Below are 18,769 nucleotides of genomic sequence, written 5' to 3' on the forward strand. Positions count from 1 at the left end.
CCTGGGGAAAAGAAACATAACAATAACAACACCGAAAGGGGAGCCCTATCTGCTAGAGACTGTTACCCAGGGGACAGAGAGCACCGTCCGATTTCTGCACCAGAGCCAAAGCTTGGTTTCATAACATCTTAAGGACTTAGTGACATGTCCAGCTTTTGAAACGGTGGTTCTCTGCCGCCTCGCCGCCACCCTGTTTTCAACAAACCAGGTTCAAATAAAAGGACTTCTGCTAAAGTACATCGCTAAAAGGCAATGTAAAATTCTATTTCTTCTTTGATACATGCCCCTTGCGTCTTTTTCTGGGGTCGGACTATGGTTATTTTTATATATGTGGGTCTCACGCCATGATGTGGCCACACCTGGTCCCTGGGATGCCATGGCAAAGCCTCTTAGATGGGAAAAGTAAACCCACACTAGCTGGAAGGCAGGGGTGCCTCAGATCAAATGTGTATGACTTCCGGCCAGGGGCCCTCTACATTAACAGCCTTGGGGCATATGTACAGTAGCCAGAAAGGGTACTTTTAAGGAGAGAAAATACATATTACTGAAAAGAAAATTAAAATACATAATTATCTTCATCAAAATTTAAATACAATTTTTATACATACAACAGAAATATAAAACACTTCTGAATATGTATATGTAAAACATTCTCCCTTTTGTAAGAGCTGTGAGGATTGTAGGTATTCATATGAAATAGTCAGAGTGAGCATTTTATGATTGGCTGGCTTTGACATCCCAAACCTCACACTCTGGATGAAGGAACTGATGATAAGAGAGATTAGGTAATTTTTTGTTTGTTTGTTTGTTTGTTTGTTTGTTTGTTTTTCCCACCAGCCATCAGACTGAGCTGATCAGAGCTCAGATCTTCCTGGCTTGGTGCTTGGTCCCTCCTCTTCACAGGACGGCCCTCTCTGAAAAGGTTTGGGACCATGACAATAGCATCTTATCATGAGTCATATCACCTTGTCCTCTGTGATTAATGCACTTACTTATGAAGCTTACTCAGTGGTCCAGGACACAACTTCCCAACATCTTTGAGTGTCTTTACATCATTTACCCGATCCACAAGGTGGTAAACCAAGGACCTTTCCCAGACCCTGGGCCGCAGTAGAACACATCTCAGGCAGGATGGCATGTGCTGGAATAAATTCTTACGATCTCTGTCAGAATATAGTAACCCTGTTGGATTCTCTACAACCTTAAATTGTATATCCTTTTTTAAATTTAAATTTAAATTTTTTGAGAGAGAGAGAGAGAGAGTACACACGAGGATGCACTCATGTGTGAGAGTAGGGGAGGGGCAGAGGGAGAGAGAGGGAGAATCTGAGCCACCCACGTGCCCCAAACTTCATATTCTTAATGCAAGACTCTGCAAAAACAGTTTAGAAAAATACAGAGAACAAACTGAGGGTTGATGGGGGGCGGGGGAGAGGGGAAAGTGGGTGATGGGCATTGAGGAGGGCACTTGTTGGGATGAGCACCGGGTGTTTTATGGAAGCCAATTTGACAACAAATTATATTAAGAAAAAAAGAAAACTTCTAACCAAATGAATCAAAATCCAGAATGTGCTGTATAAATCTCACGGAAACATGGCTTGTTAGAAAATATTTTAGACATGAATTATAAAAATAATGTAACATATTTCTGTGTACTCATATTAAATAATAGAAGATTATTTTAAAAAGAAAGAAAAGGTTTTAGTAAATTAAGACAGGTTAGCAAGATCCCCAGTGCTTTTGTTCGTTTCCATTTCCTACTTCGTGAGTGTTCCTGCTGCAAGTAAATGGTATCCCTTTATTTATTTGAAATGTGCCACATTCCCTGTTGGAGAATAACACAGCAGTGGCATGGAGGAGGCGAGCTAGCACGGGTGAGCACGGGGCCTCCTTGTCCCCAGCGGAAGCACGACACCTGTGAGCAGTAGACAGACATCTGCACAAGCAGAGCTAGGCAAGAACATGGCAGGCTTCAGGAGCCAGATATCAACCAGCATTTCAAAGGGATTCCAAAGGTAAAGAAAACTGTTCTAACTATTGGAAATGAGAAAAAGTCAAGACAGTGGTTATTGACAATAAAAGTGAGTCTAGAGATTATAAAATCGGTAGGTGCTGGGGTGCCTGGGTGGCTCAGCCGGTTAGGCATTGGACTCTTGGTTTCGGCTCAGGTCACGATCTCATGGTTTGAGGGTTCGAGCCCACATCGGGTTCTGCACTGACAGTGCGGAGCCTGCTTGGGATTCTCTCTCTCCCTCTCTCTCTCTGCTCTTCCCCTGCTCTCTCTGCCTCTCCCCTGCTCTCTGTCCCTCCCCTGCTCTCTCGCTCAAAATAAATAAATAAACTTAAAAAAATTTAAATTGCTAGATGCTGAGATTAAGGTCAGGAGCAGGGTTGGTTTGAGTCGAAGGGTCTGAAGGAGGAGACGGGAAGCCGACCCTTGAATGGCCCTTTCCAGGGGTCCTTCTCTCAAGCGTTACCCACAGCCTCCTCCTTCAATCCGGTGGTGTTTCCCAGGGCTGGTCCTCACCGAGTTCCTCCTGACATCTTCCTCCACAGACTCTGCTTCTCTGGTGGACAGGGCATAGGAGTGAAGGATAAACTTAGGGCCGTCAAATAAAAGGGATGAGTAAGAGGAAACAGCTAGATGTCTCTGTCCTAGAAACCCAGGGGAAAGGGGCTGCCTCTGACCCGGAACACATTCCCTTTTCCTCAAATCCTTTAATTCTTTAAAAGCTGGCGCTGGCAAAACTCCCAACAGAACCCGTCTTTGGGCAGGAGCAAGGGAAGGTTATTTTTGGACACACCGATCCTAGAGAACAATGTGTGTTGTAAGTGGTATTGGACCCACTATAAGGAAAGAAAACAAAGAAAAGTATATGAGTTGTAAACATCCCATCCAGACTCCTTCAACCTCTTCTTTCAGAAAATCTTTCACAATGATGTAAAAGGAAACTATCTTACAAACCCTATTTAGTGTTTTTTGTTTTTTGGTTTGTTTGTTTTTGCTAGATGCAGGAGCCCCTTGTTTAACTACCTAGGAAGGCAGAATTCTTCCTTTTGAATCTGGCCTCCCAGTCAACACCAGGATGCATCCTGCTGATGCACTGATAACCAAGTGTCATTCTTGAAAAAAAAAACGTGGAGTTTCTTCCTATTTTCCAGTGCAGGAGTTTTACAACCAAATTTCTTTTCTTAAGGTTTTATATTTAAGTAATCTCTATAACCAGTGTGGGACTTAAACCTACCATATTTCTTTCTTCTTTTTATTACTTTTAACTTTTTTTCAATGTTTGTTTTTGAGAGACAGAGAGTGAGCGGGAGAGGGGCAGAGAGAGAGGGAGACAGAGGATCCGAAGCAGGCTCTGCACTGACAGCAGTGAGCCCAATGCAGGGCTTGAAATCCAGAACAATGAAATCACGACCTGAGCCCAAGTCAGAAGCTCAACAGACTGAGCCTCCCAGGCAGGCACCCCAGAGAATTTACTTGTCTTATAAAAGATGGCAGCACACTTTGAGACGCTCTACTTTACAAGATTCCTTGTTTATTTCCCCCTCATTATTGTGATGCTCGGCACACTCAGTCATTAGAATCCCTCATGATAACGTAACTAAAGAGAGATAAGTTATAAGAAACTTCACTCTGTTTAATTGCTTGGTTTTAAGTCATGCCCTTTGCTAAACTAAGACTGGTCATAAGAATATAAATGAACCCTTTAAACTCTAAGGTAGTACATCAAGAATTGAGAATGTGCAGTTTGAATGAACAAGACACCCTTGGTATCTCAGTACAGCCCTCAAACAAAGAAGATTCCAGGTGCTGTCTTGAGTATGATGTCATGACGGCAGACTCAGAGCTCACTCACCCCCACCGAGGTTATTAGCACAGTGACAGTTGCTGCTGATGGCATTTTCTCATTAGACCTTACGTGTAAGGTGCTTGGATAATGGAGGGATACTTAAAATCGTCTCACCTTCTCCTGGTTTGGCCCATCTCCACTCAATTTGAATATTTGGTTTATCCAAAAGTTATATTGATTCAAAGAATATTATTGGGTTTTTTTCGTAGGTTCATAGGCGAGGGTCCCTTGAGAGCCCTGATCACTCCCCAGAGCTGGTGACTGGCACTCCCTAACCCTGGGTCCTTTCTGGCTGTTGACAAGAGATACCGGTGCCTTACCTTGTGGGCTTGTTCATACAGCAGCATACAACATGGCAGCCGGCTTCTTCCAGAGCAGGTGATCAAGAGAGGAAGGGTAAGGTGGATGCCACAGTCATTTTGTCGCCTAACTTTGAAAGTTACAGTTCTGTATTCGCTTCTACTGTGTGGTATTTGTTAGAGGCAGGTCAATAATTCGAGTCCATATTTAAGAGGTAGGGGGATTACGCACGGTGGGAATCCAAGCAGATAGGGGGTCATTGGGGTCACCTTAGAGCCTGCTTCCCACAAGCGCATTTTTGAAATGTTCTCTAAGTTCATAACATGAGCTAGTCTCCTCAACTTAATCTTCATAAAATTTCGCTACTCAGTTTTTAACATTAAACCAACATACATTGTGACTAGCCTTAATTATTGGCACATTATAATAGTTATTGCTTCTAATTTGGGTAATGCCACTGCAATATTTTATCACTTTAAATTTGATAATTTGTTCCCTGGTTTTCCTATACAACTTGTTCTATAAAAAAAAAAAAAAGATGAAAGGCCAGTTATGTACTTACGTGTATACTTTTTAGATCTTAAAATCAGAGAAGAGCATTGTCCATTTTACTTTGGGGTGATTAAATGATCATTAGAAACTTCCTTAGAGTATGTATTTGCTTACAGAAACTTTCTTTCCCGTTATACAGAAGAAGCTAGGGGAGGGTTGTCTGGAAAGACACGTCTGTTCCTTCTGTGAACTCAATAGCTACACTGCCTGGGAAATCGCAGGTCTGGGGTCAGACGTCACTCACCTGAGCTCACTTGAATTCCACCCTGATAGCAGTGAGTGCAGGGCAAAGGCAGTGCACTTGAACACACTCTTGCATTCGAGTGTGTCCTTGGCCTTATGAGGCCTCAGTTTCCTCTTTTGGTAAAGTAGGGACCTTACGTTAGACAGTCTTAATCCAATACCAAAAACACCTGTGATTAAAGATAAATTTGTGTTCGTCAAAATGCAAACATCCTGAACTTCAAGAACACCATTAACAAATGGAAAAACAAGCCCCAGATCAGGACCCAAATTTTTCAAAACATATGTATGATAAATTACTTGTATCCAAAGTCTATTTTAAATGCTTACAGCTCAATTATGGGAACACAAAAATGCAATAAAATTGAAGCTAAAATTTTGAATAGACATTTCATCAATAAGCACATGGCATGTTTCTCAGTATTATTAGCCATCAGAGAAATACAGACTAAAGCCACGGTAAGATGCCATTCACGAACGCTAGGAGGTCTATAGTAAAAACCATGGTCAACTACAAGAGTCAGGGAGGCCATGGAGAAATTGGAACGCTTATCCATTGCTCATGGGAAGATACAAAGGTGCAGCCACTGCGGAAAGCAACCTGTCACTTATTTAAAAACAAAGACATAAATTTACCATATAACCCAGCAATTACTTCCCTGAATATCCATCCAAGACAAATGCAAATACGTGTCTGTGAAGAGACTCATGCATGACTGTTCATGGCAGCATGATTTGTAACAGCCAAAATGTAGAAATAATGCAAATGCCCTTCTATGCTACAACAAAAACAAACCTCCAATATATTATGCTAAGTACATTTTTAAAAAGCACAGATTTTGAAATCCCATTTATATGAAATGTCCATTAAAGACAAACCTACAGAGGCAGAAAGTACATTAGTGATCACTTTGGCTTGGAGTGGGAATACAGAGCTCTGGTACGTGAGTATGAGGCATCTTTATGTGGTGATGGAAATGTTCTAAAATTGGATTGTGGGAACAGTTGCACAACACTACAAATTTACTAGAAATTACTGAATTGTGCACTAAAATCGGGTGACTTTATGATATATACATACTTTGCATACTATATTCGTTAAGTATATATATTACAGTATATATATTATACTATATACTATATATTACTTATACATATAGTATCTATATAATACTATACTAGCTATGCATATACTTTGTATCATATATTAGCTATGTATATATATTATAGTATATATAATACTATACGTTATATGTAATATATAGTATATAGTATATATATAATACTATATTAGCTACGTATAGACTTTGTATCATATATTAGCTATGTATATGTGTATGTGGTAAAAATAAAATAGTGACCTTCAGGATTGCTGTTATAAGTAGAGTTGAAGTGCTCCCTATTGACTAGGGACTAGTCAATAAATTGCTGTTGTCTTAATGTCTGACTCTGCCATTATTTCAACTTCACAACTATTATGCAAGATTATTATCCTAAAAGACCAATCCTGCATATGTATTAAAAAATGGAGTGCTAATCCATGCTTTTTGCCATTGTCTTGTGTCATTTAGATAAAAAAGAAAGAATGTGAAAATTGTATGATATCACCAATAGATGAAATTATGCCCATGATTTAGCCAAATCTTATCAATATTTGAGATTATTTCCCCTAAATTCTAATCCATAAAGTAAAAGCTCAATCATTTCTGTTAGAAATTTTCACTTTGCAGTGAAACCAAATTATTTAATAGTATTTGCATCAACTGAATCTTAGGAAGCCATTTATATTTTTAAAACTTTGGTAGTTTTCTTTTATGATGCTCTTGTGAAATATAAAAAAATATCCTTTTAGCTTATAGTCTATAATTAGAGATACAACCAGGAAAAGAAATAAAAACTGAAATCCCAATAGCAGAATGGATTTTACAGGCTAATTAGAAACTTTGAGAGCCTCAAATTTTAATTAACACTTTCCATTTGCAAATTAGCTGTAGAAATGGTTGCATTTTGCTGTCCTTCTCTCCGTAAGGAGCATATTTTAAATAGTGAATGGAAAAAACAAAATGGGAAAACAAACCAAGAATGCAAATATTTTGCTTGCTTTATGTATTCTTAAGCTTCTCCTCCAAGCCTCACGCCTCCTTCTTTTCATCATTAACGAATAATCCTCTACTAGAATGGGGGTAAAGCAGTCAGAAAATACCAGTAAAACCAAAGTTCTGAAAACAATTTTAACAAGAACAGTAATGACAAATACCTGGAATTTTGTTTCATTGCAGAGTTCTCAGCTCCCTGTTAGACAGAGGCTAGATGTGGTCACGTTCTTCAGATTTCAGAATAAGCCACGAGGGTGCTAGATGCCAACAGAATTCCCCAGTTGATGAAAATCTTCTTTCTGATTTATTTAGATAAATCCTGGGATCATCTGTGATTTTAAGAGGTAAGAAAATACATTCTGAATATAAAAAATCAAGAAAGTTAAAGCAACAGGAAGTTACACTGCACAGTGGGAAGCAACGGGCAAAATTCAGGTCAACGTAGCCCTTTTGGAGCAGGAGGGAGAGGAGAGTAAATGCGGGGAAGCGGTGTCCATGTCCTGTGGATACAAGAAGCGCTCAGGAAATTAGGTCTCCAGCTCCCCTAAGAGAGAAAGAGGAGCCCCTGGGTCTAACAGTGATCTGTGATCCCTGCTCTGCACCCCTAAGTCTATTGCAAGGAACTTTCCAAGGACCTAATTGCTGTAACATGTAACTCACCCTCTCTTCTGGGTGGTGGTGCTGTCTCCCCACCCCCGGATATTTATTGTTCTGTCACGTGTTCTCTTTCTGAGAGAAACGGTCCACCCCCTTCCTCTGTGAATTTTCTGTTAACTCTCTGCAACCCCTTCCAACCCCATGATCTTCATGGGAGACGCCAGGGTCTTTGTTGACCCGTGACTCAAGGTGGGACGACCAGGTTTCTTCCTAAGGAATCTGAAGTGGGGCTAAAATGTTTCACTTCCCCACTCCCATCTGATTCGTCTCCTGAACAAAAACCATAAACTTAGCTGGCCACATTCATTGAAGGCACGAAAACACCATTTCACCCAGAGGCATAATAATTACGCACACTTGCCGAAGAAAGCCGAGAAAAGAGAAACACTATTGTTTTCTTTGATTTAGGACATTAAAGTTGGATTTCTAGAACTTTTAAAACAAATTATTACCTGACATATTTCTAACACCAAGACTATAGTTGTAATAAATGTCCATTGGGTCCCCCACCCCTCTTTTTGTAGATAGGATGTGTTCACTTCAAGTTTAAAAACCAACTGTGGAATCTTCAAAAAACTAAAAATAGGATTACCCTATGATCTAGCAATTGCACTATTAGGTATTTACCCAAAGGATACAAAAATACAGATTCAAAGGGGCACATGCACCCTGATGTTTATAACAGCACCTCTAACAATAGCCAAACTATGGAGAGAGCCCAAGTGTCCATCGACTGCTGAATGGATAAAGAAGATGTATACTCAACCATCAAAAAGAATGAAATCTTGCCATTTGCAATGACATGGTTGGACCGAGAATGTATTACCCTAAGTGAAATAAGTCAATCAGAGAAAGACAATTACCATATGATTTCACTTATATGTGGAATTTAAGGAACAAAACAGATGAACATATGGGAAGGGGAGGGAAGAGAGAGAAACAAACCACAAGAGGCTCTTAATGATAGAGAACAAACTGAGGGTTGATGGAGGGAGGTGTGTGGGGGATGGGCTAGATGGGAGATGGGGACTAAGGAGGGCACTTGTTGGGAGGGGCACTGGGTGTTGGATGCATGTGATGAATCGATGAATTCTACTCCTGAAACCAGTATTGGCATTGTGTGTTAACTGACTTGAATTTAAAATAAAAAAAAAATTATTAGAGGCAAAAACAAACAAACAAACAACCAAAACAACACAAAAAACTCTGGGTCGTTATCTAAATATTCAAACCAATTTCATGTTGAAGCACACACTTGACTGCTATTGAGATAGTACACGCCTTCATACATTGAAGGACAAAGCTCTCAGACAATGATGGACCAATGCCACCCTTCTCAATGACAGACAACATAGAAAAAAATCACTGGACATTAAATATTTTCTTATCAGTTGAATGAAGTCTTGCCCCCTTCCTCTGCCAAACTGCATTTCACATATGAGTAAGAAATAACCTCTGTTCTTTTTTTTTATTTTTTATTTATTTTTTTTATTTTTTATTTTTTATTTAAAAAAAATTTTTTTTTCCAACATTTTTTTAAAATTTATTTTGGGACAGAGAGAGACGGAGCATGAACGGGGGAGGGGCAGAGAGAGAGAGGGAGACACAGAATCGGAAACAGGCTCCAGGCTCCGAGCCATCAGCCCAGAGCCCGACGCGGGGCTCGAACTCACGGACCGCAAGATCGTGACCTGAGCTGAAGTCGGACGCTTGACCGACTGCGCCACCCAGGCGCCCCCCTCTTTTTTTAAATTCCATTTATTTAAACTGAAAAATGAGAACAGTTTACCAATTTCTTCCACCTCTCGCCCCCTGATGAATAGTTATGTAGCTTTTAACATATATTTTTGACTTTTAATTACATGGAACTCATTTCATTGATGTTTTATATGAGATTATAGGATATAGGACTTCACATGACCATTTCAAATTAAACTGTGTGCAATTATACAATTTAATGTTTATTGGCTGTTTTCTATATACATCTCAGGAAGAGTTATAGCGAAATTGTATTGACATTTTCAGTAACTACTATACAAGCTTAGGAATTATTCTTGAAAGGGAAGAAAGTATGGCAGCGAATTAATTAGAATCTGTGTTTGACTGCAAGAAATACTGTCCCCAAACAATTAAGGTGTTTTTTTTTTTATTATTACTATTAGATGCTTATTTTTTCTTTCACATAAAAGGACACAGTGGGGCGGCACATATCACCTCCGTGATATGATTACAGGGCTCTTTCTAACAACTGCTCTACAAGCTGAAAATGAAAACATACCAAAACCCCCTCACATTTGCTGTAATTCTCATATATATCGTTGACCTACAACTACTGTACAGCAGGATCCTACTAACAGTTAAATTAAACTGCCGTATCTTATTTTGTTTAGTGCTCTTCCAAATGCACGCCATTTCACATCTTCTCCCAACTTCCATCAAAATCGAACGCCTTTCTCTGCCACTCTTCCGCTCATGCTCTCTCTCTGTCTCTCAAAAACTGAATAAATGTTAAAATAAAAAAAAAAATATATCGAACGCACACACACTTGGTTCATGCATGAAACACCATGGATACTGCTCTCACGGAAATAAGGTTTGCAGCAATCTTCGACTTCAGGGATTTCCACCAGTAGTAATGCATATAATCAAGTCTCACTTGGCGCTGACAAGATGGTCCCAGCCCTGTTTGGGATAAAAGAACAGAACTCTGCATTTGGAAGCAGATCAGAGCAGTATATGACGTTTCCGGCTGCATTTTGATATGTGTATGCACACGGCCAGGGAATCAAGGAAAGACAGAATGTAGAGAACGTGGTCCCCAAAGTTGCTTCTATACCCTTGACCGTAAAAAGTTTCTTAAAACTGACTTTGGGGGCGCCGGGGTGGCTCAGTCGGTTAAGCGTCTGACTTCGGCTCAGGTCACCATCTCGTGGTTCGTGAGTTTGAGCCCCATGTCTGGCTCTGTGCTGACAGGACAGGGCCTGCTTGGGATTTTTTCTCTCCCTTTCTCTCTGCCCCTTCCCCACTCTCATGCTCACTCTCTCTCTCTCAGAATAAATAAATACACTTAAAAAAAAACCAAACCCGACTTTGTATTAGAAAACAACCAGCACCACCACATTGACATTAGCAACAGGTAGCACAACAAAATAAGATGTAACCAACGATATTGGAAACATTAAAAAAATTAGCTGATTATGTCATGAAATGCTGAGAAATTAGTTATTTAAAAAAATTGTTTTAATGTTTATTTATTTTTGAGAGAGAGAGAGAGAGCATGAGCAGGGGAGGGGCAGAGAGAGAGGGAGACACAGAATCTGAAACACGCTCCAGGCTCTGAGCTGTCAGCCCAGAGCCCGATGTGGGGCTTGAACTCACGAACTGCGAGATCATGACCTGAGCTGAAGTCGGACGCTTAACCCACTGAGCCACCCAGGCCCCCTAAGAAGGGTCAGTTTAAATCATTGTGTGGATAACACGACTTTAAGTTGAGCCAAATCAGGCTAAATGAACTCGCTCAGAAATTCCAGCAGGAGGAAAAAACCCTAATACCATTTTATATGGGCAAGCTCTGGACAAGGTTTCTGTTTGTTTGTTTGTTTGTTTGTTTGTTTGTTTTTTACTAACAGTTTGCTTGAAGTACAATGAAATGTGTAGTGGGTCGAATAGTGTGCCCCAAATTCCTGTCCTCCCAGAGGCTCAGAATGTGACCTTATTGGCAATAAGGTCCTCGCAGATAGATTGAAGGTAAAGATCAAGACGAGATCCCATGAGATTAGCACAGGTGCTAAATCGGGTGAGATTGTCCCAATAAGAGGCAGAAAAAGACACAGAGGCCCAAAGGAGAATGACATGTGAGGACAGAGGCAGAGACTGGAGTGATGCATCTATAGTTGGAGAAGTGCCAGTGACAGCTGGCTGCCTCCGGGAGCCGGGAGGGAGGGGTGGAGGAGGTGGCCTTCTCAGAGCCCCCAGAAGGAACGCCCTGCCCTTGCCCCACCAAAGCCTGGATTCTGGACCTCAGGCCGGGTGTTGTTTTAAGCCACCAAGTTTGCAACAATTCGTTATGGCAACACATGAGGCGAGTGGCTTCAAAACTGGGTAAAGACAAAGAGTTTTGAGGCCCATGACAGGAAAGGCCTGATTTTTTTTAAATATTTATTTATTTATTTATTTATTTATTTATTTAGAGAGCACCAACAGGGGAAGGGCAGAGAGAGAGGGAGAGAATCCCAAGCAGAGGACTCAGGGCTCGACCCCCACGAACTGTGAGATGATGACCTGAGCTGAAATCAAGAGTTAGTTGGACGCTCCACCCACTGAGCCACCCAGGCGCCCCAAGGCCTGATGGTCTTGATGAGAAGCGAAAAGCATGGATGCTAAGGGCGATTCTGGTGACAACTCGGAAAGAAGCCAGAGGTCCCTGCCGAGAAAGTTTCTCATTGTGAACATTCGGTTGTTCCTGAACAGAATCTTGGCAGAAATACAAATGTTAAAGGTGCTTCGGGTGAGATCTTGGAAAGAAATGAGGAACATGTTATCAGGAATTGGAGAAAAGGTCATCTTTGTTATAAAGTGGTAGAAAACTTGCCTGAACTGTGTTCTTTTGTTCTGCGCAGAACAGAATTTACAAGTGATAGACTTAGATGTGTAGCTGAGGAGATTTCCAAGCTAAACTCCTTCTGCCTTTAGCACAATGTGTGAGGGAAGAGATAATTTGAGGAGGGGAGTGCTCAATAAAAGGAATTAGCACTCGATTGTTTGGAATGTTCCAGGCCAATCCCGATGACAACAGATGGGAAGATGAGGCCATTTGCTATGGGGAATTGTGCTCCAGAGAGGAGGCCCAGGAGGGGCTAGACAAGCTTTTGCTGAAGAGATTAGGTGGGGGTCTCCTGGACCCAGTCAACCATCTCAGTGGAGGCAGGAAGAGAGATGGGGTTTTGAAGGAGAGATCTAGTGTCATGGGTCCCCATGACATATACCACGGACCAGCAAGGTTCTTGAGAATGTTGCATCAGAAGAAACACTCTCGGCTTCACCTGAAGGAACAGAGACAGGAAGGCACGAAGGGGAGGCTGTCAGATTCTGTAAGCAGGAAATGGCTTTGCAGAGCTACTTGGTGACAAACACGGGCTGTCCTTCAGGAACAAGGAAGAACGACTCCAAAAACACAAATGTGAATGTGAAGGCAGAGGCCAGAGAAGCAGGGTCAGGGCCAGGGACCAATAGGACAGCCCCTTAGAGCCCCAGGGACGGGGCATCAAGTCTAACAGGATGTTCCCAGCCTGGAAACCTAATGGGATTTGCTCTGCTGGGTTTGGACTTGCCTGGTGACCCCTCTCTTCCTTCCTGTTCCCTCTGTGGAAATGGGAATATCTATCCTATACCTGTCCCACCATTCTGTTCTGGAAGGAGATAGCTGTTTTCTAGCTTCACGTGTCCATGGATGGAAAGAAAGTCTTCCTGAGCATGGCCCCCACCCATTGTCACACCCATGCCTGATGTCGATCATTCAGAGGTTGAGATTTGGGACTTACAGGTGATGCTGGGACGAGTTAAGACCTTGGGGGATGTTGGGCCGGGATGAAATTATTTGGCACATGGGAGGGAGGTCAACGTTGGCTACCTGGCAGGTGATGTCATTCGCTACTACTCCGTTATTCAGAGTTTTACTAAAGTTTTAAATTTTCCCATGCAAACTTCAGAACTGGCTTGACTAAAGGACCGTACCACTCACTAAAACAAAAAAAAGAAAACCAAAAACTGTTGGTGTTTTAATCGGGGTCTCATTAAATGTATAAATGAACTTAGGAATAGCTAATATTTTAATTACACTAAGTCTATCTACTCAAAACTCATGTTCAAGACAGATTTACCTGGATTCCTGTTCCCTCTGCCCATATTCCTTGAAATGCCTCTCTGTGTATATATCGAGTCTATTTCTTTGTCATCTCAGTTCTAGGTATTTTAAAAGATACAGTGTAGAGGGGCGCCTGGGTGGCGCAGTCGGTTAAGCGTCCGACTTCAGCCAGGTCACGATCTCGCGGTCCGTGAGTTCGAGCCCCGCGTCGGGCTCTGGGCTGATGGCTCGGAGCCTGGAGCCTGTTTCCGATTCTGTGTCTCCCTCTCTCTCTGCCCCTCCCCCGTTCATGCTCTGTCTCTCTCTGTCCCAAAAACTAAATAAAAAACGTTGAAAAAAAAAATTAAAAAAAAAAAAAAGATACAGTGTAGAATTAGTGATTCTGCTCACAAGCTGTCTATGGTTTCCCAATGAAGATAAGAAGAATGCATTTATAATTCAAATCTGAGAGATAAACGAGTAAGAATCCAACAAAACCAGAAAACCTTCTTCAGGATCTCAAGAGCCTAGAAGCAAAGGCTAAAGGTCTCCATTCCCCTTTGTTATTTACTGGACTATTTATTAGATTAATGTATCAGTGGGCCGTGGCAAGTGGGAAGGATTTGGACTTTGCAACAGGCAAACCTGGATTCATTGCCTGGGAGCAGGGCTCTGGTAAGGGAACTCGTGTCAAATTTTGGAACCAGCTTTCTTGCTTGCCTAGTGGAAATGTTCATATCTTCTTTTTAGAGTTCCTATGGAGATGAAAAGAAATATTCTTCATAAAACATCTATTAAATAAGGCATGCCCTTTAAGTTGTACTGCCTCTTCTGATACACTTTGGGTCTAAAGTTCAGTGAGTCCCTCACAGTGGACACAGCCCACGAAGGGAATATATTTATTAAAATGTACTTTGAGAACTGTATGTCTTTTTTAAAAGAATGTTTATTTAGAGGTAGAGAGGAAGAGAGAAAGAGGGCGTGTGAACAGGGGAGGGGCAGAGAGAGAGGGAGACAGAGAATCCCAAGCAGGCTCTGTACTGTCAGCACAGAGCTGGTTCTGGGGTTTCGTCTCATGAACCTGTGAACTGTGAGATCGTGGCCTGAGCTGAAATCAAGAGTGGGATGCTTAACGGACTGAGCCATGCAGGCGCCCTGAGAGCTGTAGGTCTTAACTTCTGTCATGTTCGTTACAGATGGAAATTGCATATCCTTCTTTAAAGTTAGTAAATATCACTTGAAATTTCAAAGCCATAGGTATCATTACTAAAAATAAATCAAATAGAACAAAAAAGACTTACCTTGTATCAAACAAGTTTTCCTCATGGAGGTTTTGTACATTACTTTAAAACATTCTTGCGATATCTTCTGATTTTTTTTTGTAATTGATCTTGTTATGTAGATGAGGTGGTTTCTTTCTGTTTCCTCTCAATGGTCGTTGATTACAGATGTATCTTTTTATAGTGCAATTCAGTCTAGAATAGAATTCTGCAAAACACGCAAAAGTGACACAGTTATAAATGCAGATTTTCTTCTGCAACCCAGCCTAAGTTAATGTGTACTATTAATCCATACCTTTTTATCAGAAGTTCATTAAGGGTGTGGATGTCTAGAATATAATTATACTGCATCTCTGTTGATAATTGTAAAACTATTGATCTCCCTTCATTCATCTTGTTTTATCTCCTTAAATTTTTATGGATTTAACCATAAATCCATGGTTCTCCAAAAGATAAGTTATTGCTGATAGTGTCGGGGTGGTGTAGTAACCCTATAATAAATTGTTCCTAAGAATCACAAAATTCTTGAGACTTGATTTGCTAAAGTGACAGATGGAAAGAGCATCTCCTTTAAATATTAGTTGCTGATGGGAAAAGCAAGATTAAAACTGTAATATCCATTGTGTGTGAAGGGTAGGGGCTTTTTAACAGCTTTATTGAGATGAGAGTCACGTACCATAAAATTCACCCATTTAAAGTGTACAGTGTTCTTCAAGCAGAGTAACAGGGCACAAAACCATCATGACAATTAATTTTAGGACATTTTCATTACTCTCCTAAGGAAACTGACACTCACTAGCAGATACTCTGTATCTTCTATGCTCCAACCCACCTGTGCTTACTGTAACTAATTAGCAATGTTACTAAAACACTTTCTGCCTCTAGACATTTGCCTCTTCTGGAATCGTAATGTAACGGGATCATAGAGCCTATGTGGTCTCTTGTGACTGGAATCTTCTACTTAGTGTAGGTTCATCCATGTTGAGGATATATCAGTACTTCTTACACTGAGTATTTCATTGTTTGGTATACCGTATTTTCTGTATCCCTTCAACAGTTGGTGGACATTTGATTGTTTCCACTTTTTGGCTCTTACGAACAATGCTGAGCATTCACCCGCAAGTTTTTCGTCAGACCTCTGTTCTCACTTCTCTTGGGGTTATGTTTACGAGTGGAGTTGCTGACCTGAGCCCAAGTTGGGGTGCTTAACTGACTGAGTCACCCAGGTGCCCCTGCCAAACAGTTTTCTAAAACAGATGCATCATTTTGTATTCCCATCTGCTATGTATGAGAGTCTCCATTTCTTCACATCCTCACCAACACCTGCTGTTGGCGGCTTTTTTATTTTGGCTATCCTAGTGTGTCTAAAGTGTATCTTATTATGATTTTGGTTTGCATTTCCCTAACGACTAATGATTTTAACCATTGTGTGTGTGTGTGGGGGGGGCTAGTTACCACTTGTATATTTTCTTTGGAGAAATTTCTATATAAATCCTTTACCCATTTTCCCCATTGGGTTAGTTATCTTATTATTGAGTTGTATGAGACCTTTACATATTCTGGATATAAATCTCTTATGAGATATATATGCTTTGAAAATGTTTTCTCCCATCCTGTGCTTTGTCTTTATTTTTCATAGTACTAATTATTTGGTAGATAGAGCACAAAGGTTTTTAATTTTGATGAAGTCCAAATGATCCATTTTTTTTCAATTTTTTGTGCGCCTTCTCTAAGAAGTCATTGCCTTCCCCAATCATGACGATATATTTTTATGTTATCCTCTAAGATAAAGACGCTGCACTGAATGTGTGCTACTGCATCTAAGACCCACCGCACAGTCCTTGGATGTAAGTTGACGGTGGAGACGCGAGACGCTGGAGAGGAAAGCCCCCTCAGGGGCAGGAGCAGTGGTGAGCGGGAGAACCAGGAGGGCAGGGGTGCCGTGGCCCCTCCCACGTCGGTGCTCACTGTGGACTCTGCCCACCGGCAGGCATCCTCGCTGTGCTCCGGGAGCCTGACCTTGACCAGGCCGCTCAGCAAGGCAAGGTGGGGGCAGGTGGTCCCCGTAGCCCCCTTAGTTCCTCCAGCTAACAGAGAGGCCCGCCTGAACAAAATCAAATCACCGTTCCCACTTTCCAAATGCTGTCACATTCAGACTTAGGGGGTGTTGATTACAAATCTATCCAAGGTAGAAAGCTGTGCTAAAATGGTAAAGAAATGAACTTGAAGCCCTTTGGAAGTAAGCATACTAAAACATTAACTCCTCACTTACCGGAGTTGGGGTTTTGAAGGATGTGTATATCTGCCTAAATCATTTTCTATTTCCCAAATATTTTCTAATAACCATGAATTCCTTTTATAATTAGAAAAAAAATTTTTTTAAATAAGTAGACAAGGACATTCTATATTATTTCAGATTTCTTGATTTTTTTTTTTTAGCAAAAGAGAGACTGCCAAGGAGTGCCTGGGTAGCTCTGTCGGTTGAGCCTCTAACTCTTGATTTCGGCTCAGGTCATGATCCCAGGGTTGTGGGATCGAGCCCCGCCTGCTTAAGATTCTCTCATCTCCTGTTGTCCCTCTCTCTAAAAAAGAGAGAGAGAGAGAGTGCCAAATTAGACTGCTGAGATCAAGTTCCCACCCAGATGCTGAACTAGGTGCCTGTTCCAACGTTTGCAACGTTCCACTTAGTGGTCCCAGACTCTACAGTGTCCAAGATGCTAGCGTTAGTCTCCGGCAGAACTGAAACTTGAACCCATCTTTCAACTTTGGCTCAGGTCATGATGTACAGTTGGTAAGTTCAAGCCCCACATCGGGCTGTCTGCTGTCAACACAGAGCACGCTTTGGACACTCTGTACCCCCCTGTGTCTGCTTCTTCCCTGCTCTAATCTCTCTCTCTCTCTCTCTCTCTCTCTCTCTCTCTCTCAAAAATAAACATTAAAAAAAAGAAACAAAAACAAAGTGCAGGTGGGGCTTTCCCGTCACCCACCACACGCAGGTACTTGTGACCACAGGCATTTCTGGGCCAGGAGCAGGTGACAGTCAGGTGGTGCCGGTGTTATACGAAGACTGTGAGGGTGGACGGGAATTACTCCGCATTGATTGCCCTGCGGGGACACACAGCCCCCCTCGCAGTTTGAAATCTGCTTCACGTTTGCTGCGGCTGAAACACGACTCCTTCATTAGCGCCCTGCCGCTGCCTCGATTTCTTCCGACCGGGGAAACATTCGAGCACCTCACCCGCAGGGCTCCCACCTGCTGCAGTGTTAAATAATGAACACACAAAAGATTTCATTTTCCCACTTGCTAAAGATTTTTTGGTGTTTCTTACAGTACATATAAAGACATATTTTTTCTATACTTCATTGCATAAAAAATAGGTTAGTGTCGAGTAGACAACTAGATATTGGCATTATTGATCCCGCTTTCTGTTATTTATGATATTTGCTTTTCACTAAGCAGTTGTCCATGAATCGATGTATAGGATACACAAAATAGATAAACTGTTTTTGGCTTATATTCTCTAGTGCTTTAATAGAGATCATTGGAGTTGTGAGTACCTCACATCATACTTCTACTATCCTATTTTTTTCTGACTCGGATAATCCAATTTATGATTCTTTAACTAATTTAGAGAATTTGTTTATGTTCTTTTCTTTTTTTTTTTTAACGTTTATTTATTTTTGAGACAGAGAGAGACAGAGCATGAACGGGGGAGGGGCAGAGAGAGAGGGAGACACAGAATCGGAAACAGGCTCCAGGCTCTGAGCCATCACCCCAGAGTCTGACGCGGGGCTCGAACCCACGGACCGCGAGATTGTGACCTGAGCCGAAGTCGGACGCCCAACCGACTGAGCCACCCAGGCGCCCCTGTTTATGTTATTTTCAAAATGCATTAATAAAGGACTGCTAATCACTTTTTCCATCAACTGTAAACTCTATTA

At 41.4% G+C, this 18,769-nt stretch overlaps 1 protein-coding gene across 1 annotated transcript in view; it reads right to left on the reverse strand.

The window, feature by feature from the left end:
* LOC131490785 (spermatogenesis-associated protein 31E1-like) overlaps positions 1 to 13,192 on the reverse strand; it is a 33,428-nt gene extending 20,236 nt beyond the window's left edge. The window contains exons 1-3 of the mRNA XM_058693238.1: positions 13,096 to 13,192; positions 4,954 to 5,122; positions 2,478 to 2,567 (exon numbers count right to left, since the gene is read on the reverse strand). Coding sequence (XP_058549221.1) covers positions 2,478 to 2,567; positions 4,954 to 5,122; positions 13,096 to 13,192 — 356 coding nt within the window. The remainder of the gene's footprint in view (positions 1 to 2,477; positions 2,568 to 4,953; positions 5,123 to 13,095) is intronic.
* Positions 13,193 to 18,769: the final 5,577 nt, after the last annotated feature.

The sequence above is a fragment of the Neofelis nebulosa genome, chromosome 12 (assembly GCF_028018385.1).
Source record: "Neofelis nebulosa isolate mNeoNeb1 chromosome 12, mNeoNeb1.pri, whole genome shotgun sequence".
Classification (NCBI taxonomy): Eukaryota; Metazoa; Chordata; class Mammalia; order Carnivora; family Felidae; genus Neofelis; species Neofelis nebulosa.